The sequence below is a fragment of the Loxodonta africana genome, chromosome 5, assembly GCF_030014295.1.
Source record: "Loxodonta africana isolate mLoxAfr1 chromosome 5, mLoxAfr1.hap2, whole genome shotgun sequence".
NCBI classification, from domain to species: Eukaryota; Metazoa; Chordata; class Mammalia; order Proboscidea; family Elephantidae; genus Loxodonta; species Loxodonta africana.
Window position 1 is genome coordinate 66,089,521 of NC_087346.1, and position 26,693 is coordinate 66,116,213.

At 36.7% G+C, this 26,693-nt stretch overlaps 1 protein-coding gene across 11 annotated transcripts in view; it reads right to left on the reverse strand.

The window, feature by feature from the left end:
- Positions 1-26,693, reverse strand: part of PTPN13 (protein tyrosine phosphatase non-receptor type 13) — a 278,545-nt gene that overhangs the window by 91,385 nt on the left and 160,467 nt on the right. For 8 of the 11 annotated variants that reach the window (XM_064285603.1, XM_064285605.1, XM_064285604.1 and 5 more), the window contains 3 exons: positions 10,335-10,430; positions 9,639-9,732; positions 2,636-2,858 (listed from right to left, as the gene is read on the reverse strand). In XM_064285603.1, the coding sequence (XP_064141673.1) occupies positions 2,636-2,858; positions 9,639-9,732; positions 10,335-10,430 (413 nt within the window). The remainder of the gene's footprint in view (positions 1-2,635; positions 2,859-9,638; positions 9,733-10,334; positions 10,431-26,693) is intronic. The other 3 variants (XM_064285598.1, XM_064285602.1, XM_064285600.1) reach the window with 2 other exon arrangements.

Consider the following 26,693-nt stretch of genomic DNA (forward strand, 5'->3'; position numbering starts at 1 on the left):
GCAGAGCTAATCTTAAGGCCAAAGGCAGGTAGTATGTGTATATGTGTGTGTTTGAACTAATGGAGGCTATTAGAGATTTATTTTTGTTGGTTTCTTCTTTGCAGTTGGCTGTGCAGTTAACTCGGTTGTTTGGTGTGGGAATTCTATCCATTTAACTGTGTGGAACATGTGAAACATACCATTTCAGTAAAAGTTTAACATTAAGGGTTTATTAATACTCAACAAACCAGTTAGGCACACTTCAAATAAGATTAGAAATAAAGAGGAAACAATGAAAATGGTTTGCCATGTGAAACATAGAGTCTAATAAAGATCAACTAAGACAACAGGGTTTGATCAGGTCAAAACATGTTAGCAGCAAAAGGGAAATAGAAAAAAAACTAAAATTTTATGTTTTGTGAAAGAATATTAATTAAACTGTGGAATTGTTCTTCACATATTAGGACTCTTTTAATGCATGAACAACAGAAGATAAACAAGATAACTTTTTTTTAGGACCTCCTAAAAATTAAATACTTAGGCTCATCAAAAGACTTTACCAAATGAGTAAAAAGAAAACTTACAGACAGAAAAAAATTTTGGTAATGATATATCTGACAAGGGTCTAATCCCCAAAATTATTATAGACAATTTCAACACCTCAACAACAAAAAGACAAACAATCCAATCAAAAAAATGGGCAAAGGACATAAACACTTCACCAAAGAAAACATTTAGACGGCTAACAAACACAAGAAGAGTTGCTTGTGATCATTAGCCATTAAAGAGATGAGAATCCAAACTACAATGAGATACCATCTAACCCCTGCAAAATGGCACTGATCAAAAACAAAACAAAACCCCAAAAAACAAATGCTGGTGAGGTTGTTGTGGGGAAGGAGATTGGAAGTCATACACTGATGGTGGGATTGTAAAACGGTACAACCACTATGGAAAACAGTATGGCACTTCCTCAAAAAGCCAGAAATAGAAACACCTCCTGATCTAGCAATCCCACTTCTAGGATTGGTTACAAGTGGAATTTCTTCCTTTTAGCTTAAAATCAGTTTATTTATATTTTATTGGAATCTAATAACTTTAAAATTGGATGGTATCTTATAAATCATAGCTCAATTTCATGTTTTAAAAATTAGTACAATGAGGTAGAAAAAGTTTTAAAAATTTACATAAAGTCCTATAACATCATTCTAAGGAACAGAATCTAATTTGAATCCAACAGAATCCAATAACTTGAGTTCTATGCAATTTTCACTGCCCAAAATGTTTTTACCTTCTTAAAACTCTACGAGTGAAACTTGAATTCTATCAACTTCTTTTAGGGCATACTAATATGTGTTTAAGATAATTCATTGAAACAAACAACAAAAACAGAACAGAATAATATACTTTCTTTGTGTGGAAAAAAGAAAAAAAAATCCTTCTAGATTTTATCACTTTTACTTAAATATATTTTGCGTTTGAAGTGTTATCTTTAAAATAAATAGCAAATAAGATATTACCTTACTCATCAAATTGTTAATGGCAAAAAAAAAAAAAGAAAGGTAATACCCAGAGTTGGAAAGAATATAGGGGAATCTGCATGATCGCAGGAAGCATAAGCTGGTACAAACCTTCTGAAGGGCAATTTGACAATGTGTATAAATTGTTTTAAAACGCCTGCCTTTGACTCTGCTATTTTACTTTGAGGAATATATGAATAATGATTTAGCTATAGGGCTGCTCATCAGAGCTTATAATAGCAACAACAAATTAGAAATATTTAGAATGTCCAATAACTGGAAACTGATTAAAGAAGTTATGATATGTGATAAATTTACATAATGGAGTACTTCACAGACAGTAACAATATTACAGAACTTGTAAAATGTTTAAAACATTTTACATGAGAAAATAGGTTACAAAACAATATGTGCATTTTGAACTTAAGCTTATAAAAATATATTTAAGGACATGTTGAAAAAAATAAACCCACAAGAAGAATATAATAAAATTCCCCCAAAAATGTAAGATGCAAGTTTCCTTTCCTGTCTTTAGATGTTGTTAGGTGAGGATATGTTTGGAGCCAATGCATTCTTTACTATGGAGTGGATTATTGCCAAAATTCTGAGAATGGCAGAGCAGAAAGAGGGAATGCACTTAATACCATTCTTAAGCTTCTGAACCAACCTTGGATCTCCTTATCCTTGATATTCTTGGTTTGTGGGATAATAAAATTTTTAATGTTGAATAATAATTCCCCCATAACATTGAATAAAGTCAGCTGACTTTGAGGCTCATGAATATACTTTAAAAATACATCGTTAAGATAGACTATCTGCTCCTAAGGATTATAGCCTAGAAAACCCTATGGGGGCAGTTCTACTATGTCATATAGGGTTGCTATGAGTTAGAATCAACTCAACGGCACACAATAAAAAGAATGTTATTTAAAAAATGAAATAATGAAAACAGCTAAATATTTATTTTAATACCAACCAATAAGAGAGCTAACTCCAATGGAAACTAACATGGGATTTCAATTTCATCTACAGGCAACTTTAGGATAGGATATCTATAGCAATTTTTAAAAAATACCTTGCTTAACAGTTAATTGCAAGACCAAGTTTAGATGTCATAACCTGGGAAGTCAACTTACCCTAAGTTTTCTTTGGGTCATGGCTGTTTCTAGGGCCATTTCTCTTAAGGGATCCCTGGTGATGTCAAGCATAGATGCTTTGATTGTGTCTCCTGGATACAGACTCAGTCGAGACTGTCTAAGGGCCATTCTGGCTTGCAGCTGCATCATTTCTTCTTCTTGCCTTTTTAGCATGATCTCTTGATTAATTAAGTTGCCTTCTAGGGGTGTTTCATATTGTCTGCTATATGGAAAAAAAGGAGAAAAGTAAGTGTGGGGAAATAATTATTTTAAGGGTAATCAGAAAAACATGTTAAGGTATCGAGAATTTAAACACATCTTATTTTTTCATTTCAGAAGACTCCTTGCACTACACAGTAACATTTCAGTCCACTTCTAATGTACTGATGCTTTATGCTGTCATATTTCTAGTGGGTAGACCTAAACCTTCCACTTCTTCTCTGAACATTCCAGCTGTCCACTGAAGGCTGGTACCAGGGCAATTCTCTCAAATAGGGGCTGTTTTATTCCTATAGGCCTGGACCACTGAGCTTGGAGGAGAGCTGGAGATTCTCCGATCTTACTTCAGTTTTCAGACCATTGTTGACTCCTCTCTTCCAATAACCTACAGCTCCTCTGAAGTATATGCCATGAAATCATACTAACCACCACTCTACTTTGTTCTAGATATTTATTGTTCTTCTGGTTGCTCCCCTTATTCATTAAAAATTTAAGTGTCTCTCAGTCTTTTTCTCCACTATTACTCCTGTCATCATTTTTGGTGGTAATATATAAACTGAGAATTCTTCCAACACTCTGGCCTCCTTCCCACATCAGCCAGTGACTTATTTCCATGGTCACACTGGCTATTAACATATATAACTGTGTTGTTGTTAGGTGCCATTGAGTCAGCTCCATCTCATACTTCCAACACTTTCTCTGTATAATCTCCTTATTTTTCCTGCCTCACTTCCTCTAATAAAACCCAGTGCCGTCGAGTCGATTCTGACTCATAGCAACTCTCTAGGACAGAGTAGAACTGTCCCATAGAGTTTCCAAGGAGCGCCTGGTGGATTCGAACTGCTGATCCTTTGGTTGGCAGCCGTAGCACTTATACACTCACTAAATAATTCACTGACCCTTGTTTAGTTGCCATTGAGTTGATTCCGACTCATGGAGACCCCATATGTGTCAGAGTAGAACTATGCTCCATAGGGTTTCCAAGGTTATGTCTTTTTGGAAGCAGATCACCAGGCCTGTCTCCCAAGGAGTCTCTCAGTGGGTTCTAACAGTTAACCTTTCAGCTAAGAGTTGAGTGCTTAACTGTATGTACCACCCAGGGACTCCTTCATCAACTCTATCAGGACTTTAATCCATTGATCATTTTTTCTTTAGCTATTACCCCTCTTTTGCCCTTACATTGCTTGGATTCAAATGTCCATCACTGCAATGACTCCCTTGTATTCAACCTCTCATGAAACTCTCATGAAAATGCAGAATCATACTTGATCTTACTGGGCCCTCATCACTGCCTGACAAACTGTGTTTTCTGAGAGAAGTATTTTACATCTTCTTTTTCCTCTCTATTCAAATTTCTAATACTGTCTCTCTCATCCTCCTTCAACTGATTGACTTTGATTCAATGTTTTTTTTTTTGTTGTTGTTGTTAAATAAGAAGCAATCAAAAAATAGCTTCCTCATTCTTTGACCACCAAGCTTTCCAAACCCATATCCATGTGTCCTGTCTTCAGTCCTGTTACAATGGATGCATTTCCTATACTCCTGTAAGGCCCAAATCTCCACTTGTGCATGGGATTCCATCCTTCTTCTCAAAGACTTTGCTCCTGCAATTATCTTTTTTTCTGCATCAACAATCTAGCATATTAGGTTATTTTCATTAGCATACAAACATGCTGTAGTATTTCCTAACTAGAAAAAAAAGTCTTCCTTTGTTTCATTTCCCCTTCTATTCTCCACACCATTTTTCTGCTGTCTTTTAGAGTACATATCCTCAAATTTGTTGTCTAAAGTTTACCTCCATTTTATCTCCCACTGTCTTTTGAACTCAGGTCACTCAAGTCTAATCCTCAATATTCAACCAAAGCAGTCCCTAAACCATTGCCGTCAAGTCAGTTCTGACTCACGGTGACCCTACAGAACAGAGTAGAACTGCCTGATAGGGTTTCCAAGAAGCGCCTGGTAGATTTGAACTGCCGACCTTTTGGTTAGCAGCCATAGCACTTAATCACTATGCCACCAGGGTTTCCAAGCAGTCCCTGGGTGGTGTAAATGGTTAATGCACTTGGCTGTTAACTGAAAGTTTGCTGGTCCAAGTTCACCCAGAGGTATCTTGAGAGAAAGGCCTGGTAATCTACCTCTGAAAAAATCTGCCACTGAAAACCCTCTGAGGCACATTTCTACACTAACACACATAGTGTCACCATGAGTTGGAACTGGTACAGCCACAATTGGTCTTGTTCAAACAAAACTGGTCACTAAAATGACAGGTCTCCATGAATATTGCCAAAGCCAAAGGACAGCTCCCAATTTTCATTTTTTATATTATTTTTAGGCACCATATGACATAGCTGCTCAATTCTCCTTTCTGAAATACTTAATTTCTGGGGGAATTGTATTCTCTTATTTTCCTTCTACGTCACTGGCTTCTTCTTAGTCTCCTTTGCTGGCTACGTCTTCATTTCTAATCTCTTAATATTAGATTAAGGAATCCTGGTGGTGCAGTGGTTAAGCTCTCGGCTGCTAACCAAAAGGTTGGCAGTTTGAACCCACCAGCTGCTCCACAGGAGAAAGATGTGGCAGTCTGCTTCTGTAAAGATTACAGCCTTGGAAATCCTATGGGGCAGTTCTACCCTGTCTAATATGGTTGCTTAGAGTTGGAATCAACTTGACAACAACATGGGGTTTTGAATGTCAGACTACCACAGTGTTCAGGTCTCTAGATTTTTCTAGTCTTCATATATACTCTATACCTACATGATTTCATGTAGTTATGTTTTTAAATACCTTACATATTCTAATAATTTGGAAATGTATACTGGCAACTCCAGTCTTACCCCTGAAATCTAACTCTATTTATCTGCCTAGGTGAGTGCTCCACTTGGATGTAAATATACATCTTAACCTAAAATATCTAAAATCAAATTCTTGATACTTTTCCTCCACTTCCAACCTTCTCTGAATAGATCGAGGCACCGTTCACCAGCTGTTTAGGGCACAAGTTGGAGTCATCATTGATTCCTCTTTCTTGCAAACCCCACATTCAATCCAGCAGTAAATCCTGAAGGCACAACCTTGCATATATCCATATCTGGCTCTTCTTCATCACCTACAACCTAGTCTATGCTGCGCTAGTCTCAAATGGATTGCTATAATCTCCTTCTAGCTGGTCTTCCACTTCTACAATTTATTTTTCACAGAAAGACCAGAGAAATTCCATTAAAATGTAAATTAGATCATGGCTCTCCATGCTTTCAACTTTGCAATAGTTTTACATGGCACTTAGAATAACATCCAAAGTGCTTACCTTAGCTTTTGCAACCTTATATGATTTGGGTCCTAGTTACCTCTGTTCCCTTTCACTGGTAGGCACTTCTGGTTACCTTCTGGGACACCTGTTTTGGGTTCTGGTTATCTGGTTACCATCCATTCTGTCCTCTTTTTCAATCTGCCCCAGCCACACTGCTCTTCTTAATATTCCCCTATGATGGACTCATCTTACATGAAACATGTATAAACACAGCACTCTTATGCAAGGTCTCTGCACTTGCTATTCCTTTTGTCTAGAATACCACTCTTCCCCCTGACGTGTACGTGATTCACTCCCTCATCTCACTAAGTTTTCTGTTCAAATGTCATCTCTTCAGAGGCCTTCTCTGATCACCCTACCAGTGTAATACAGAACTCATATCATACCCCTGCATTCCTTATCCCCTTTGTCTACTCTATCTTTCTTCAAATCATCATAACTATCTGACATTCCATTACTTATTTTTTTCTGGTTTATTGTCTATCTCTCAGTTCTAGAAGGTTCCTTGAGAGACCTTCTCTGTCCTGTTCACAATACTATCTCCAGTGCCTAAAAGTACCTTGCACAAGCTAAGTGCTCAGTAAGGATTTGTTGAGTGAATGACTGGCTATAACTTTATGACTCACCCTCACTTAATGGGAGCCAAGGGTAATAATATGAATTTAAATCCATACATTTTAATTTAAACTGTAATTCAATCAAAGATATTAGCCTTCCTGCTCAAATTGTATTATAGTAGAGATGCTAACAGGTAGAGCAAAAATGACTATTATTTTATCTCTCCCAAAACAATATCTGGTAGAAATTTCTATAGGGACTGAAAAGTCTGAGAGACAAAAAACAAAAGAAAAAACCAAAGGCCCAGAAGATCATTTGGAACAAATAATTAGGTTGTTTTGAGTCAGAAAATAAAAATTATCTCATCAACCAGACAGGCACAGACGCAGTAGGAATGGACTATGTATAAACTGCACTTCAAAAGTTAACACATAAAAAGGCTTACTCTTTGGAAAACAGCTTTGAATATCTTTTTTGGTCACTGAAAGACACTTTTGATAGCTCAGAAACTGAAAATTACTCATTCTATTGCATCTGACTCATAATTTCCTGTTAATCTTCCCCCACCCCCTATGATACAAATCAATAGCACTGTGTGGATCTGTTTTGCCATTTCGTTTTAGCTAAAGGGAATGGAAATTTTTCTGAAGAAGCATGCAACATGTATAAATACAGCACTATTTATAGAGCTCACAAATATGTGACTTAAAGAACAAAACAGGGCCTCCTGATTGTGTACTGGCATGTTAAGGATATTACCAAAAACCTTTGTACACATTCAGAAAGTTCTGCCCTTGAATAAGGAATGTACACAGCATTTTAGTTAATGTGTATTTCTGTGGGAACGAAAAAGAGACTGGACTAATCAAAAGGAAGTAGAGTTTAGCATCTTACATTAGAAATAACACACACAACAATCCACTTCTCTTTGAAATTTTTTTATGCCAATATCTATAATTCAGGTGCCATAAATACCACAGTGTGTTTTCCCCCTCTCAGGAAGTGTGGAAGAAAAGATAGATTATTCCTAAAACGTGGATTTGGTGACTTAAGGTGGCCTGAATGTTAATGTTTCCTTAAAATAAAGAAACAATCAAAACTAAGATTCTTTAAAAATTTTGAGGTTTCTTGTCAAGGAAATGGAAGTAAGGCTCAGAAAATGATTTATTTTTTAGAGGAATATGTGTTTAAATAACTAGTGAACCAATAAGAAATTGATTGTAAATGAATCATTAAGACATAATTCTAATGTGTTCCCAATTGTTTTCTCTGATCCCGCTTTCCATCAAGCTAAAAAGTGCACCATATTAACAATTCACAGGTTTTCTCTGAATCAGATATATAGAGAAAAGTGGTTTTTAAAAAAAAAATTCTTCTTAAATTTAGTGTTGAATTTAGTACAATTTAGTATTGGCTTCCTACTGCTGCTCATCCCAAAATGTTTCTGCTTTATTAAGAAAACTAATAATCAAGTACAGATCCGTCTTTGTCTCTTACCTCTTTGTTCAAAATTACCAAAATGGGGTAAATCAAAACAAGGGTAAAATAAAATGTTAATTTTAATGCTTTAGGTAAATGAATGCTTACTGAACCTTTCCTCACTTAAAAAAAAAAAAAATGCATTATTTTAGAAGCACAAGAGAAAAGAGAAAAAGAAATAAATGTAATAAAAACAGGAGCATTAATTAAGGAATAATTTTAGCACAATTCATTTAACTACTTGGAGGCTAAACCCTGGATAAAATGCCTGTTTTAATCACAGGGCTAGGGTTGCCTGGTCTATTAAGAGTTTACAGGTGTGAAACAGTGGCTGCCAGAAAAAAAGTAGCTGAGGGGCAAGTTTGTGTTCGTTTCCAAATGGCTCTTTCCTTTTTGGTGGCATTTAAATTAAATTAACTGAGATACACAGTTTAAAAGAATTCCCATACTTTGGGAGTAAAATCTAAAGAAACCTCTGATTCTTTAATATCACATTACAGATTTCAGATTAATATTTAGGATTAGCAATCTTTTGTTCATGTAAGGGACCTCTACACACATGAAAAGGATACACATCAATATATTCACTACTGACATTTTTTGGTTTGAGCAAAATAAATTAATACCCAAAACCCAGTGCCATCAAGTCGATTCCGGCTCATAGCGACCCTATAGGACAGAGTAGAACTGCCCCATAGAGTTTCCAAGGAGCGCCTGGCGGATTCAAACTGCCGATCCTTTGGTTAGCAGCTGTTGCACTTAACCACTACACCACCTGGGTTTCCAAAATAAATCAATACGTAGCTATAATACCACTATTTTAAGCCTACCACAAGAATAATACCTAACACTTTTACAAGAAATCTAAGTATTTTAGTATGAAAACATACTCTAAAGAGCCCAAATTGGGCCTTTAAAAAAATTCAAGATAACCACTTCTCAAGTCATGAAGGATGCAGTAAGTAATTAACTTTAAAAAAAATAGGTTACTTAGTAACTTATTCATTATTCATTCAACAACTAATGCTCACTAAAAGCCTGTTGGTTGAGGCCATGTTCCAATATTCTGAAAGAGGTACTGTTCTCTTAGAAATCAGGCTTTACTATCTTCTTGCAGATTTTTAATGCCATGTCTTCACCTTCCTAACTGTTAATAAGCGATTTTATATTCATGTTGACAATTTAAAAAATCAAGTACAAACTATGAATAATCAAAGCCAATCCAGATATTGAAAGATTCTAATATTTAAAACCCAAACTACTAAAATATCTTTCACATACATGAATTAGTTTGTGATATCTTAAAGAGAAGGGGAGCTAAGGGGAAAAACAAAATAGAGGAAAGAGAGTCATAAAAATAAAATTCTCCTTGATTCTAATAAGGAAGAAAAGCCTGCCACCGGAAATACATTATTACTACTTTTTCACATTACAACGTACCTTGGTCTTTGTGACTGGCCTTGATTTGGGGTTTCATCTACCCCTGGGAGATCACTACTGGATTCAAATTTCTTTGAAGCTTCACTTCTTCGCACTAATTGTGAATGAAAGGGAATAGTAACACAGGTGATAGAAATATGACTGTAATCTCATTTACAATTCAAGCATTTGCAGACACACAATTTTTACAAATAATATTCGTATAACCAAATTAACAGCATGTTATTAAACTCATTTGATCTAAGTCATGTCCTTTTTAAAGACCATGAATTATTTCTTCTATGACGAAAATGATGGCATAGTTGTCTGATGAAACTGCTAGTAAGTTCCCCTAATACTGTTAAAATGAATAACTGGCAACTTTTAATAATTTATGGGTTTTAATAATTTTAAAAATTTAAATAGAATTATTCTTTTTGATAACTTATATCTCAACACGGAAACCCTGGTGACATAGTGGTTAAGTGCTACGGCTGCTAACCAAGAGGTCGGCAGTTCAAATCCGCCAGGCGCTCCTTGGGGAACTCTATGGGGCAGTTCTACTCTGTCCTATAGGGTCGCTATGAGTTGGAATCGACTCGACAGCAGTGGGTTTTTTTTTTTTAATATCTCATCATAGCACAACTTAATATCAAACCACAACAGCAATCGTGGTTTCTTAAAAACAATATTTTGCTTGTTTCAGATGTCTCTCACCTTGTCTGAAATCTGATTCAGAGGAAATAATAGATGGACTTTCACTGGAGATGCTAAAGATATCACTGTGGTAAGTTTTATGTCTTCGAATTGGTTCTAAAAGGATTAAAACAAAAACATTACAAAGCAAACTCATTAGTTGTTCCACAAAAATAAAATATTACATTTAATCTTGTGAAATTAGAACACTTTATATATTGCTTTAGATCTGCCTATCATTCAAACAACGTGACTTCAATTTTGAGGCAGTTGGCGATACTGGCTAAGAACACGGACTCTTGAACAAGACTTCCTGATTTTGAGTCTCAGCTCTACCATTTGCTGGATGTATGACCTTAGGAAACTAATTTAACTTCTCTGTGACTCATTTTCTTTGGCTGTTAAGTGGATATAATAATAGTGCATTCCTTAGAGGGTTGTTGTAAGCATGAAATAAATTAATATATACAAAGCCCTTACAACAAAACCAGTTGTTGTCAAGTTGATTCCCAGTCATGTGTCAGAGTAGAACTGTGCTCCATAGGATTTTCAAGGCCAATTTTTTTGGAAGTAGATCACCAAGGCTTTCTTCCAAGGCTCCTGTAGAACAGAGTGGATGCTATATAAGCATCACTACTAACAAGTAGTTTTGGAATGCTTTCGATGTGTAAAATTTTCCGTGCTAGGTACTATAAACCAAAACCAAACCCGTTGCTGTCCAGTCGATTCTGACTCAGAGCAACCCTACAGGACAGAGTAGAACTGCTCCACATGGTTTCCAAGGAGCACTTGGTGGATTTGAACTGTCGACCTTTTGGTTAGAAGCCGTAGCTCTTAACCACTATGCCACCAGGGTTTTCGCCAGCTACTAGAATAGGTAGGAAATCCAAAGACACAGTTCCAAGCTCAAAAAATTTAACGTGTAGAAGAAGATAAGGCAGCTATACAAATATTTAACAATTCAAGACAGGAAGTTTAGTTCCACCAGAATGAGATGAATAAACACTAGAGCTGTGGGACACCACGTAAGATTGTGTACAGTGCACCTTGTTCAAGGGGGTTTGGTCCAGGAGGCAAATGTAGACTAAAATCTAAATTCCATCTTCTAAATATTTCTGACCTGTCCTCTCTTCTTCACCCCCACTGTTGCTATGATAGATTACCATTCTTCTCATGCCTGGACTACTGCACAGGCCCCTAAATTCCCTTTTATTCAGTCTCACTCCTTTCATTAAGAAAAACTTTACAGAAACGAAAATGTTAGCATGTCACTGTATTTCTTAAACTCCCTCAAACTAGAGTCTTAGACACAATTGAAAACCTTCTTAGCTTAATATTCAAAGCCTTTAATAACCTGCTCCTCGACTACATTTACAGGAGTAGCTCTTCATATTCCGAAGCCACAGATTTAAAAATTTAAAAAGTCAACCCAGGTAAAAACCCCTGTTCCATGGCCTCATCTCCATCTACTTTCTCAAATAAATTCTCTACTCTGTGCTTATCAAATGTACAGATAACTAAAAGCATATAAATTCTTAGGTGCCACCTTAAAAGATACTTCTCTGCTAGAAATGCTATTTCCCCTCTTCTTCACCTGATATCTTTTCTCTTTCCTTCAAGAGGTGCCTCTCTGCTCCACAAAAGCTTTCAAGGTCGCCTAAAGGCTGAGTTAGACATTGCTTCTCTTAAACTCATATTGCCTTATGGATAACTCCTCATAACTCTTCAACTATCTAACACAGCTCTCTCTACTTGTTTATTTCCCTACCTACATTATAAGCTCTTTGAACAAAAGGATTTTATCCTTTTAGGTGTATCTAGCATCTAGCAAGTGGTACACAGCAAGCACAAAATAAATATATTCTGAGTGAATATGAATGAATGAATATAAGTGCTGCACAAAAGTCACACCGATAACCGTTAGAGGACTATTTTCATTGTATAAACAGGTCAGACACTAAACCAGAGGGTTAGAGGATGACTACGTTGTACATGTTGAGAAAATGAGCATACGCTACTCTTTCAAAAAGTTTAAGAAATGGAAAAAAAAAAAAAAAAAGGATTGAGAGAGTTAACGGTATCTCTTTGCCATAGCGGAATCTCTGAGCAAAGCGGAATCTCTATTATTCACTGATTTTAGGCAGTGGATAATAAGCCTGTAGAACAGGGGAGACTGAAGTTGCAAGTGATAGCAGTGATCACGGGGAAACTGACGGAAAAAATATGCTTGGAAACAAAACAAAACAGAGGACACATGGAATGATTACCTTGGCACAGAAGAAGAACCTTTTCTTCTTAAAGAGAAAGAAGCGATGGAAGATGGAAAGGGTGAAGATACAGAGCGAATCTCAAAATACTCACGTCAGAAAACTACATTACTCCCGTTAACAAAAAGTGACTCATTTCCTGGCAACCTGAGAGGCAGAGGCATAGGTGGGGCTGGGAGCTTGAGAAGAGAAAAGAAATTCTGGAAGTGCAACTATAAGGATCGTGAAGAGCCAGGAAAAACCACATGAAAGCCATGAGGGTTTGGATTAGGCTGGAATGTATGAATTCTAGCCGAACCAATCAGCATGGTTTTGTGGTTTTCCTTGGCACTAGAGAAAGCAGACCATGGGAAATACCTAGAACTGAAGAGTGGCATGGTTTATGTATTGTGGCAGATGATCAAGGTGGGCGAGGGATTCTTTTTCACTAGTCTGCAAATGTGTGCACAGGGAGTTCATACAATGAATTATTCCCTGTGCTAGAAGGTGTTCACTAGAGATTTTAAAAAGAAATATGAATAAGCTAGTTAAATGCACCATGGGAACCAGGCCTGTGAAAGCAGTTAAGGGATGATGGGCTGGAAGAATTGGGAGGTCATGCTGAGACAAAGCTCTAAATAGATGGGAGCAATAGAAAGATGACTGGCCATGCACTTGATGGAGAAGTAAATTAACAGTGTTTACTTGAATAGACATAATACAGCAGACTCTTACTGCATTCAGCTGTATAAAAAATAAGCATGAGTATCAAGTAATACCATAATTAACAGAAAGAGTTTTGGTCTTGAAAATTAAAATATTTACCAGGATTTTTTTTAATGATTTGATTGCATCAAAGGGAAGTCTCATGATAAAATAATTTTTAAAAATTCTCGGTTTCATATTAATGATTTGAAAGGACTGCACAAGGCTTCAAGCAATGGTTTTATTTAATATCACTTTAAATTTAATGAACATTATACATTATACCCAAATGATTACTTAGAAGGAACTGCTACTTCAAGAAGCACCAAATTACTTTTTATTTTATTGTTATAAAACCCCTAAGCTAAATTGTTGAGAGACTTTCCCAAGGGAACTTAACCAAATTACAAAGATGGCCTTGCAATGTATAGGTCAGAAAAACCAACAAAGCTAAGGATAGGACTTAAATTTTATGGAGCCAGTATGGTTTTAATACCTTAAAAAGGAAAGTAGGAACTTACAAAAAGCCTATTCAGTAAATTTTGAGTAGAGAACTTTCAGTTACTTGGATGGGATTCCATGCAATAAAGATTTCGCATCCCATATTAAGCAATAAATGCAGGGACAGAGAGAATTAATACATTGTTTCACAGCTACGTCTGCAAAGAGGCTGTAAGATTGTAAATAAATTTTAATTCAAATTTCAGTTCTTTGGTGGGCCTTTATAACTGTTCTTATTTTATGTGTGTAAATTTCCTCTCCGTTGTAGCTATATTTTGTTTCCTTTTTCTTCAACTTATTTTGACTAAACTAGTAAACTTTTTCAATTCTTGGGTTCCTTCTCTAAGACAAATAAATGCAACTTTGACTAATCCCTCTTAAAAATATAACAATAAATCATCTTTCTCTAGATGAACTCGTTAGCTGCTGTGTCAATTCTAATACATGGCAACCCCATGTGTGCAGAGTAGAACTATGCAATACGGTTTTCAAGGCTGTGACGTTTTGGAAGCTGATTGCCAGGCCTGTCTTCCAAGGCATCGCTGGGTGGATTCAAACCATACTTTATGCTAGTAGTGGAGCACTTAACCATTTGTGCCACTCAGGGACTCCTCCCTGATGAACTCTCGGTCTGTAATTATCTTCTCAGTACCACACCTGGACGGGGGTTTAGCGGGGGTGCTTTATGATGTTTTACTGGTTTGTCGTAATAGAGGACTGGTGCTCCAGAAACTTGAACTGGATAACTAGCTTGCCATGACTACTGGGAACAGGAAGACTTTGTGTGTGTATGTTTTCTATGATTGGTGGTAGTGGTGGGATCTATGTTAATTGAAGTAGTAAGAATCTTTTTTTTTTTTTTTAAGTCTTTTTGTATGCTGCAACATATCTTTTAAAATGTTGTTAGTCATATTCCTTTCATGTAATGGCATGGCAGATATATGTATTCAGATTAAACTTCTTAGCCAAAATTTGCTACTCAGTCATGCTTGTAAGAAAGGTTAGTCCTTGAAAGCATGGGTTTTTCATTTCTGAATTAAAATAATACAGTTAACCTTTTTAGAAATTATTGATACATCCTTTACCAACAGCATGTTGTACTGGCATGTGTGGAGAGGCACATTTTTCCATGCTTAAAGACCATTTGGGCAGGAATGCTTCTTGGCTTTTTGAGATGACCTACGGAAGCTATCCAGTAGGCACTAACAAGATACAAGGTAGCTTTTTCTGTCTGTTCTGCTCTACAGAAGAAAGGTAATACTAATTTTCAGTGAGGTATCCTACCAGTATTAACGGCTTCTCTTTTTGAAGGATCCAGACACCACAAATATGTTTTCTATCTATATTTGAATGTATAATCCTAGCACCTCAGATTTGGTTCAGATTCCAGGAATATGGTACTAACCAGTGATTTAAAAAAACAACTTTTTATTATGAAAAATTTCCTGACACGAAATTAAGAGAGTACAATGAAGCCTCATGTACACATTTCCCAGCATCAATAAAACCTGGGATTGTTACTTTACCTAGAAATTGATGGGCTATTTTTTTTAAACCAAACACAGACTCCTAAGTATATACAGGATATATTACAAAGTTTTCTGAATGTCAAAATTCTTGAATCATGTTCACTGAATCTATTAAGAATATTCAGATACACACTGTCAGCACTAGATAACTAAGACAGAATGTGGTACCAAGAGTGGGGAGCTGCTCTAACAGATACCTAAAATGTGGAAGTGATTTTGAAACTGAATGGATAAAGGAGCAGCAGCGACAGAGGGCCAGCAGCAGCAGAGAACCTGCAGTGGCACAGAAGCGGCAGCGACAGAACCAGCAGCAGCAGAACCAGGAGACCAGTGCCAGACAGCGCTGAAGCTGACCTACTGAGCAAGACAGCTGAGTGCCTGTGCGCAGGAGACTTCCTAGTGGAATAGGGTGCCTCTGGGCACTTATTGGTGCAGCTATAGGGCTTTGGAACACTTGACCCAGCAGGGCAGATGTGGGTCTAAGGCCCGAGGGAGCAAAAGGCCAAGAAACCAGGATACAGAAGCTGAAGAGACAAGAAACACAACAAGCTGAGCTGTCTCAGTCTCAAAAGGTATGGCCAGGAACTTAGGGGTTTCAAAGGGTGGAGCCATGGCCTCTGGTGTTTCTAAGGATGGAGTTGCCACTCAGATGGACTAGGAGAATGGTGCACCTAAAGCCAAGGGGCCTCCACTCAGAATCTGGAGAGTGGCCAACACCTCGAGTCTGGAGGGTAGGGCTATTGTGTAAATTGTCTCAGAGAACAGACTTATTTTCAAAGCCTTGAGGGCTAATGCAATGTGTTCTGCTGACTTGCTTGGTGCCTGTTATGCTTTCTTTCTCTCCAGTTTCTCCCATTTGTAATGGAAATGTCTAGCTTGTGCCTGTTCTGCCACTGTACCTTTGGAAGCAGATTAACTTGTATTCTAGATTTCACAGATGAAGAGAAATTTTTAGATTCTGGACTTGGGGTTAAGACTTTTGCTATGATATGATAGGATGAATGTTTTTCATGTTGCAAGGATGTAATTTTTTGGGGACCAAAGGGTGGAATGTCATGGATGGAATTATGTCGTCGTCCCCCCCCCCCAATGTGTATTAACTTGGTTAGGCCATGATTCCCAGTATTGTGTGGTTGTCCTCCATTTTGTGATTGTAATTTTATGTTACAGAGGATTAGAGTGGGATTATAACACCCTTGCCAAGTCACATCCCTGATCCAATGTAAAGAGGGTTTCCCTGGGGTGTGACCTGCACCATCTTTTATCTCTCAAGAGATAAAAAGAAAGAGAAGCAAACAGGGAGTTGGGGACCTCATACCACCAGGAAAGCAGTGCCAGAAGCAGACCACGTCCTTTGGACCTGGGGTTCCTGTGCAGAGAAGCTCCTAGTCCGGGGGAAGACTGATGAGAAGGCTGACAGAGAGGGAAAGCCTTCCCCTGGAGCTGACACCCTGAATTTGGACTGTTAGCCTACTTTACCGTGAGAAAATAAACTTCTCTTTGTTAAAGGCATCCACCTGTGGTATTTCTGTTATAGCAGCACTAGATAAAAGACAGTTACTTTAGCTAGAAATTGATGGGCTATTTTTTTAAACCAAAGAGATCTCCTAAGTATATATAGGATATATTACAAAGTTTTCTGAATGTCAAAACTCTTGAATCATGTGCACTGAATCCATTAAGAATATTTAGATACACACTGTCATCAATTGAATTGTGTCCCCCCAAAATATCTGTCAACTTGGCTAGGTCATGATTCCCAGTATTGTATGACTGCCTACCATTTTGTCATCTGATGTTATTTCCCTATGTGTTGTAAATCCTATCACTGTGATGTAACGAGATGGATTAGCGGCAGTTGTATTGATGAGATTGGATAGTGCCTTAAGCCAATCTCTTTGGAGACAGAGGAGCAAGCAGAGAGACACAGAGACCTCATACCACCAGGAAAGCAGCACCGGGAGCAGAGCATGTCCTTTGGACTTGAGGTTCCTGTGCTGAGATGCTCCTAGACCAAGGGAAGATTGATGACACAGACCTTCCTCCAGAGCCGACAAAGAAAACCTTCCCCTGGAGCTGAAAACCTGAATTTGGACTTGTAGCCTACTAGACTGTGAGAGAATACATTTCTCTTTGTTAAAGCCATCACTTGTGGCACTTCTGTCAGAGCAGCACTAGACGACTAAGACACACACTTTATAAAATGGATGCGTGGGCACCTTCATTGCAATGTTATGATTGTAATACCAAAATTCTAAACTTTCACTATTACAACCACACAGTTGAACTTTTGTGGGATAAAATTAAACTCAATATCTAAACAATTGAACTTTTGTGGGATAAAATTAAACTCAATATCTAATTGGTTGATCTGCAAATTTCTCAGCTAGTAAATATTTAAATAAAGCCTATAATGTACAAATAAGTATACTAGAGTTCCTTAGGGTCATGGTTATTCCACACTCCACTACCCAATTTCCTTCTCTTAGACTTGCTATGAACAGTTAGTTTTCAGGTGTGGAAAATGAAGTTTTACGAAAGAATCTTAGTGCTAAAAACAATAATGAGTGTAGAAGAACAAATGAGAAAGTAAACTAAGCCTTGACACACGCCACCAAAAAAGAAGTACCAAATTGGGTGTGTGTGAATGTATGTATATGAACACATAAAACATCTATGTGTATATTTTCATTTAGCTGAATTAAGTGAGAGAATGAAAAGAATAGGGACTAAAGAAGAATGGCTTAGAAGCAGACAGTACTTACAGAGATCCTGTTATCATACTTACTCGGAAGCTGAAGATAGCCTTTAATTTTTTGGTACTACTTTACACCATAATTAAGAGTATGCTATACTATTTTTTTTGTCTGAATAAAAGGTATAAAAACCTTAGAAGTATTTTATTATCCTTTAACTCTAATCTTACCTACCCTATGAACGCAATTCATCCTGATTCTAATATACTAACTGCACATATACAGCAACAATAAGAGGCAGCTTTTCAGGATGCTAGAGTGTTTTGTCATAAATTCTCAACAACTATGAGTCATAGTTTCCACCACCAGTTAACACATTTAACACTTTGAACATATGAAATTGTGGCATGTGATCATGAAGACTATACTTTAAATGTTTACAAGACTCAATTTTCAAAGACTCGCGTAAATTCTGGGTTTAAATAAAGCTATTTCAGATGAAATGTTTGAATCTAAAATCTTCAACTTAAAATGAATCTAAGCCAGCACAAAACGTAATCTAAAAACACCATTTACAAGTGACACATATTCATGCCCAGACAAGTAATATGCAGAAAGTGAGACTCAGCAATTGCAACAACAGGAATTAAATAATCACTATTAGCTTTTTTTTTTTTTATTAGCTTGGACTTTCTTTACCTTTAATACACGACTCAAATTACAGATACAAATTTCAAAGACAGCTGCACTAAATAACTCATTTTTTAGCTCAGAACTAGGAAAAAAATTTTTAATAATGCATTTTAAGGATATGGGCCCCAACAAATAAGGTATTTCAATTTTCAAACAAAAGTTATAACACTATGTATTCATATATTGCTTTTCCTGTGCTGCTTTCTAGGGGATTAATTTCTGGAGATTAGAGATTTTATCTTTTATGTACCCATTTAGTTCACTAGAGACCAATGTATTCTATATTACACCATGCTGTAATTAATAGGATATGTTCTAAAATCCCTTGATGACCTAAAGAATAAAATTTTTAACCCAGGGTAACAGAGTTCATGCCAAGTGTGAACGTTTCTAAGTGAGGAAAAATATATGGTAAATGCTCTGTAATTTGTAGATCACTTTACTGATACAAAATTTGTGCAGAGTAGACACAGCAAAAACAATCCACAGTCTCTAATCCCCTCTATAGATCACTGGTGGTGCAGTGGATAAGAGCTATGGCTGCTAATCAAAAGGCTGGCAGTTCGAATCCACCAGCGGCTCCTTGGAAATCCTATGGGGCAGTTCTACTCTGTCCTACAGGGTTGCTATAAGTTGGAATCCACTCAGCAGCAATGGGTTTGGGGCTTTTGGAATCCCCTCTATGGTGGTCTTGTATAATATAGTAGCAACATGTCTAGGCCTGGACTTGGGTCAGGTTAGCTATATGCTCTTCCAGCATCCTCCAGAATACTCTGTTATGACTTCACTGCCCCTTCTGAAACTTTCTCAAGCAGTGCAGAATTTTATAGTAAATTGGTTTCATTTGTTGTTGATCGTTCAGGTTATGAATGACAAGCATGTAGTTTTACTCTTAAAGTTAAAACAAAACAGAGAAGGAGGTGCAATTTCTCCTCATTTTACGTATAATTCTCCCAGAGATTACTGTTGTACCCCATATCTGAAATGAGACCACTGAGTATACTAAAATTCTTTAGTAACCACATTTAATACTCAGTTTATTTTAACAAGCACCTATTGAGAACCTAATATATGCCAGGTATAGTGGTAGACACTAAGGATATAGCTATGAATTAGAATAGGTCAAAATTTTGAGGTCTGTAGGAGAGATAAGCTCCTCAAAACAAGTCATTTCAATGCAACACAGAGGTCGTTATCCTGAACTGGGAAGGTGGGGGAAGTCTTCTGAAATAGGCTATGCCTGAAAGCTTTGGCAGTCTTAAGGCAGAGGGCTGCATGAATAATGGCATAAAAATATAACATGGCCTTTAGATAGACAGGTATATATATAGATAAATAGACCAATAGCAATACATACATATGTAGAGAATGTGTACATGGTGTAGTTAGGTGTGAAACGGAAAAGGAAGAAACTGGAGAATATATGGGGCCACTCAGGGACGGCCTTAAATACCGTACTTTAATGAGCTAGAATTTTATCCTGCACAGGTGACAGAAACTAAGTGGTTGATGGAAGAGAAATGTATTCATATTTGAATGGCAGGAAAACAGAGGGCAAATTGTGGCTGAGAGATCAATTTAGGAAGCTATTTCCGTAGTCCTTGAATAACAGAAGGAATTAAGAGACAGATGGAATGAAGAACTATTTTGGAAGTTAAAATTGCCGGGTCTTAAAAACTGATTCGATGGGCACAGGAAGTGAGGGACAAGGAACAAAGAAGTATTAAGGATGACTCTTGAGTTGCTTGGCTTATTAGGTAGATGATGTTGCTACTAAACGTAACAGGAAATAGCAGAGAAGGAGAGATTTGTGTGTTTGCGTGTAGGAGGCAGGAGGATGAATGTCATCCCTTGCTAGTAAGAACCATTTAGAATTTTTCTTCAGACCTATCAGTCCATGCTTCTCAAAAGATGGCTATACCAAAGTCAAAATGAGTCTCTCTTAACCACGTGATAAAGTAGATTCCAGTTAGGGTCCTGATTTCAGATAGAGCAGCACAGGATTTCTGTGGACTCCAAAATGAGTTATGAATATAGACGCCGGAAGGTTTATCCTAGTTTCATATTTAAATTTCCTTAGTGTTTAAAAAGACAATTACATGTTTTTGTACTTAAGATAAATCAGAAGAAGTAAATGTCTATTTTTCAGTTGAATTCTTATTTAAACTAAAAAACAACTTACTGCTCACTTCTCAAATGCTTAGTTCACAAGAACAAAAATAATGAAGGGAAAAAAACCAGACACCGTCGCAGTGAGCCTTTTGCCTCCAGGCACATAAAAACCTAAGTGTAACACCATTTTTCATATTTCTGATGTTTCCTAACTACTGCAAAGTTTGTAGCCATGAGTGTCAATATGTTATTTTTTTCATCCATTTTTTTCTCTTACATATGTGTAAATATGCTTTTCTTAGTCTTCTATGGAAAGCCCTTAAATACTCTTCAGCTTGTTACAAATAAGAGATCAAAACTTTCCCCAACGCTTTACCAAAATATCATAAGCAATGGAAAGGTTAATGCTGGATTTCTACATAACAGATCACAGACAACAGGTACAAGTAAGTATTAGTCCTAGTTTCTCAAGGAAGGAAAAGAGGGCGGATGAGAAAAGGAAAACCATCAATTAAACATTAATGATTTGATATTCATTTTATTGCCCACAATATCCAAGGCCTTTTTTGCCTTCTTTCTAACCGTTCTTTCCTCAATTGAACATTGATATTTTATACCGGACTTTATATGAAAATGGTCTAAAGCCACTTGGTCTAATACGGTAGCCGCTGGCCACATGTGGCTATGTAAATTTAAATAAAATATATTCAGCTCCTTGGTCACACTAGGCACTTTTCAAGTGCTCACTAGTCACATGTGGCTAGTAGCTACTGAATTGGACCATGGAGATAGTGGACATTTCCTTCTTTGAAGTTCTATCGGACAATGATGGTCTAAAATATAAATCCTTACAATCCAGCCCTAGGAACATAGTAGGCACTTAATTCTCTCTAAGATGTTAAATTTATCTGTAATAGTGTGGTCTTCAGAGATACAAAAAATATATGTCAAGTCCTGGTGGTGCAGTGGGTGAAGTGACTGACTGCTGACTGAACGGGCGGCAGTGCGAAACCACCAGCAGCTGCACTGGAGGGAGATTCGGCAGTCTGCTTCACAGAGATTTACAGCCTGGGAGACCCCACAGGGTGCTACGAGTCGGAATTGATTTGATGGCAGTAGGTTTGTTTTTTTCAGTTTAGTATAACAATTAAATCATTAATATTGGAAATATATATGGTATTTGATATCACATAAAATGCTTGCCGATTTGTATTTACTTCTGTAGAACTGATATAAGCGAAATAGAAGCTAAATACTAAAATGGCTTATTTTAGTTTATGAGGTAATCTAAATAACAGACTAATCATATTATCATATAGACAATTTCGTTGTTGCTGTTACTCAAGGGGAAATAAGGGGAAGACATAAAATTTGAAATAGCTCATCTTTACCAGTTTTGGATTTTCAGAAAGATGGATAAGTTTTGTAAAAAATTTACCTCCATTCATAAAATGTCCACTAACAGTATCCTACATGGTGAAATTTAACATTTATGAATTCATTCCTTCGATTTTCTTCAATGTAACTATAGAAAGGTATAAACTTTCAAATTCAATTTTCTCGTGGAAGTGAAACATTAAGGTGCCTCAATAATGAGAAAAGGCTCACATATTTGAATGTTTACATATTCTAGTTGCACAACACAACTCTATGTACTCATAGAGCAGTTGTAGGACAGCAAAACTGGGCTAGAATCAGAGGTCACAGCACTAGAAAGAGGGATGCAGTATTTTAATTTTGAGTGAAGTAGATTAACCTGAAGCTCTTCAAAAAAATAATTTTTTTTAACCATAACCTCTTTTATAGAATTTAGTTTTATATAGTTTCATACTTTCCCTTCTAGTACTGTGCAGAATGAAGAGGAGTTTCAACTGTTGGGAGCAAAATACATTCAGGATCCCCGCCCAGGGTGTGGGAGTACCATTCATACTCACACTACTGGCTGTAGGTCAATCCCTAATAATCAGGAATCTACTGCCAACCCACAGGGCAATGGATAGGGAGTGTATGTCATTATATCACAAGAAAGACAGAATTTGTCAGACACTCCTATTAGAAAGCAGACAACTTCTCAAATCTTGAGATGGAGTAGAAAGAGGTGGAAAAGAAGGTACTAGGAATGAGGAAGAAAGGATAATAGTAGGACAAAATAGTCCTATGGCAATTAAAAAAAGTAACATCAAATTTTAAAACTAGTTTAGAAATCTAACTTATGTTTCTTCCCGCCCCTTCCCTACTGCTTTATTTATGTATTATTTATTTATGTATATTATATACATTTATTTAGTATTAACTATATGAATGGTTAACCCAACATGAATGGTTAACAGTCATCTTATATTTATAATTTTCAAACTTCAACTGCAATTTCTTTCTCAAGATCTTTTTGTTCCTAACCGTCTCATTTTATTTATTACCAAACCAATTGGAGCATTAAATGACGACCACCGCTTTTAATAGTTTACTTCCTTATCTCATCAGCTGTAGGGTAACTACCATCAAAATAGAACCCCACTAAAACCCTATCTATCTGCCTCACTTTAAGGGCTAAGGTGCACCTGACCCAAGCCATGGTATTGGCAATCACCTCATATGCATGGGAAAGCTGGGCAATGAATCAGGAAGACCAAAGAATTAACGCCTTCAAATTGTGGTGTTGGTGAAGAACATTGAATATACCATGCACTGCCAGAAAAGCAAACAAATCTGTCTTGGAAGAAGTACAGCCAGAATGCTCCTTAGAATCAAGGATGGCAAAACTTTATCTCATGTACTTTGGACATGTTATCAGAAGGGGCCAGTTCCTGAAGAAGGATATCGTGCTTGGTTAAGTAGAGGGTCGGTAAAAAAGAGGAAGAACCTCAAGGAGATGGACTGACACAGTGGCTACAACAATGGGCTCAAGGAAAACAACAATTGTTGAGGATGGCGCAGGACCTGGCAGCATTTCAATCTATTGTACACAGGGCCACCATGAATCTGAACTGACTTGATGGCACCTAACAACAATAGCAACAACTGCCACAGTAGTGGATGTAACATAATGCAGAACCATCTTAAACTCTTTCCGGTGTGGTTTACTGCCACAAAGAACTGAAAGTGCCTAATTTTGAGCTTTTCTTTCATATTAAAAATGACAGATTCTTGTTCAGAGTCTTTAAAAGCTTGTTAAGTGGTTAGTGGAGTGTCCAACTTCCCAGACAGAAAGAAGTATTCTCAACAACGTATCTGAAATGTAACTAGTCTCTGCTTGAAATCAGAATAGCAGAGTGGAAGAGTCTTACTCTGGGACTCAAGAGATCTGGAATTTAAATACATCTGTTATGAATTGTGTTGCTTCTCTGGCAAACTATTCTACTTCTCTGGACCTCAGAAAATGAGATATTTGGTGGAGAAGGTATCCATAGTTTTTCCCACTCCCAAATTCCATGATTTTAATGTGCTAGTTGGCTGGTTGATGCTGTCAGCTGAGGAAATGTTGTGGAGGTGGCTCAGGTAAAGATTCCTTTAAGATGATGCGGCATGGGGTAGGGAAAGGGCTATGTGTCTGAGGATAAAGAGGACAACTGTCTCTCCTATTAGTTCATTGACTCTCCTCACGTCCCCAATAATACAAACTTAAAGTTAGCAATTTCTTTTCTGAAGCTTGTTACATTAAGCCTATAAACACTGGGACAAATCTTTAAAAAAAAAATTAGAAAGTGACATATAGTGAGAAATCCTTAGACTGGAACTCTGGAAATCATGATGGGAACTCTACTATTAACTACTTCTGTGATTCTGGGTACGTGCCCAAGAGCATGTTTAGACAACAAGTACTCTTAAGACTCCTTCTAATTCTAAAATTACTGATAAACAGTGGCAGCTGCCAAATTTTAAGATCACAAAAATTGTACAGAGCATTCTTAGTATTTTAAAAAGCTTTAAAACACTGACATTTACAAAGAAGAAATGTATACAATGAAATGTGGACAGTAGTAACATAGGAGGAACAATCCACTGTTCTGCTTCATTTATCACACACAAAAGGGATTTGTGGATCCTGCTTCTGATGAGAATTACGTGAGGTAAATGGGATTTATATTATTTTCGATTCATTTTTTTTCTTTGTATGCTAGCTAAAATCTTTATATTAGCAATCTGTACTTTTGTTTGCACAGGTAAAATAATTACCTCACCTTTAGGAAAAGACAGCACACCACAAAACCAGAAAGTTACTCAACTAAAGAGCTAGTAAGAATGCCTGCTTTTGAATTCCAAATCTCAAACATTCCTTTCCAATAATGCTTTTAGTCTAAAGTAAATATAATTTATTATTACTTGCAAGTTACTGTACAATAATGGAGGTTTATTTAAGGTGGTGTAAGTATTTGCCTAATAAACCAACATTTTCAGGTTTTTTTGGTTTAACTTGGTTATGAAATATACTTTGAAAAAAAACAAGTAGGTTCGTGTGGGAACAAATGCTTCTGAAAACTCCTAATAGCCAAGAAAGGTTTCAGGATAGAAACCACCTGATATCAAACCGCTTAAGGCTTATTTTATTTTAAAAAGAAAGCTTTCCCTTTCTTTATATGTCTTCTAACAAATAAAAAATGTCTAAATCTCAAAATTATGCTTCATAACTAGTTCCCATTTTCAACAAATAAGGCTCTACTAAGATTATACATGATCCTTCTCTGTAGATACATATGCTGATTTGAAAACAAGCTGTCTAGGTGAGTTCCCTTAAAACCAACATACGCACTTCCTAGGAAGATAATAGGATCATCTGCAAAAAACAAAAAAACCAAACCCCATTGCTGTTGTGTCGATTCCAACTCATAGCAACCCTACAGGTCATTTTACAGACATCATAAAAAATCATCTATTGAAACAAAATATATAGACTATTATGGCATAATTTAAGGGATTAAATACATTTTCATTAGTGGATGATTTCTTTCCTGTTTATCTCTCAAACCGGGGCTCAAATGTAAAAGAAAATCCTCAAACTTCACTAATCCATATTCCTATTAATTTATCAAAGATTAAGGCAAGGAATCTTCTAAAACTAGATCATACATGAGAACACTGGAAATTATGGTTTTGCTTTCAATATTCACATCTTAAGAGAAGATATTACTCAAACTTTTTAAAGTTTGAAGTAGTCATTTAGGTTGGTATGCATTTTACTATTTATATTCTGAGACTATTATAGTTTTATCTATTTGAATCACTGAGAGTTTTGTTTTTTTTACACAATGAGCAAGATTTCTTTACACTAAATGTCTCCATGAAGATGCTCACAGGAGGGCCAGGCTACATTGTTATTCATATGCTGCCTGCTGTACAGCACTAAACAGACATGAAATACAACTTCTGAAAGGAGATTTTTTTTTTTTTTGAAGGATCAGGAAGTACTTACTCTTTGCTGCCACAATTCCAAAAGCTTACTAATTAGAGTTTAACAGTGAAATCATGCATATGATAAATTTCTAAGTTTCTATATTCTGTCTTTGAATATTTATATAGATCAAGATGATACAGAACCATCTCAGAGAAGCAGTTAATCTTTTAAAAAAAATACGTTCTGTAACCTGTTGCCGCCGAGTCGACCCTGATTCACAGCGACCCTATAAGACAGGGTAGAACTGCCCCATAGGGTTTCCAAGGAGCACCTGGTGGATTTGAACTGCTGACCACTACACCACCAGGGTTTCCCACATGCTACATACAAACCCACAAAATTAGTCAACAATTTCCTTTAAAATTTCATACACTTCAATGATCTGCAATTCCTGAATTGAAAAAAAAAAAGAATTGCAAAGCTTCTTTCACTAGAAATTAAGCACAATGTGGAGAGGTATGTTCAACTCTAGAACTACATAAAACTTAAGTAACACATCTTCAGCACAC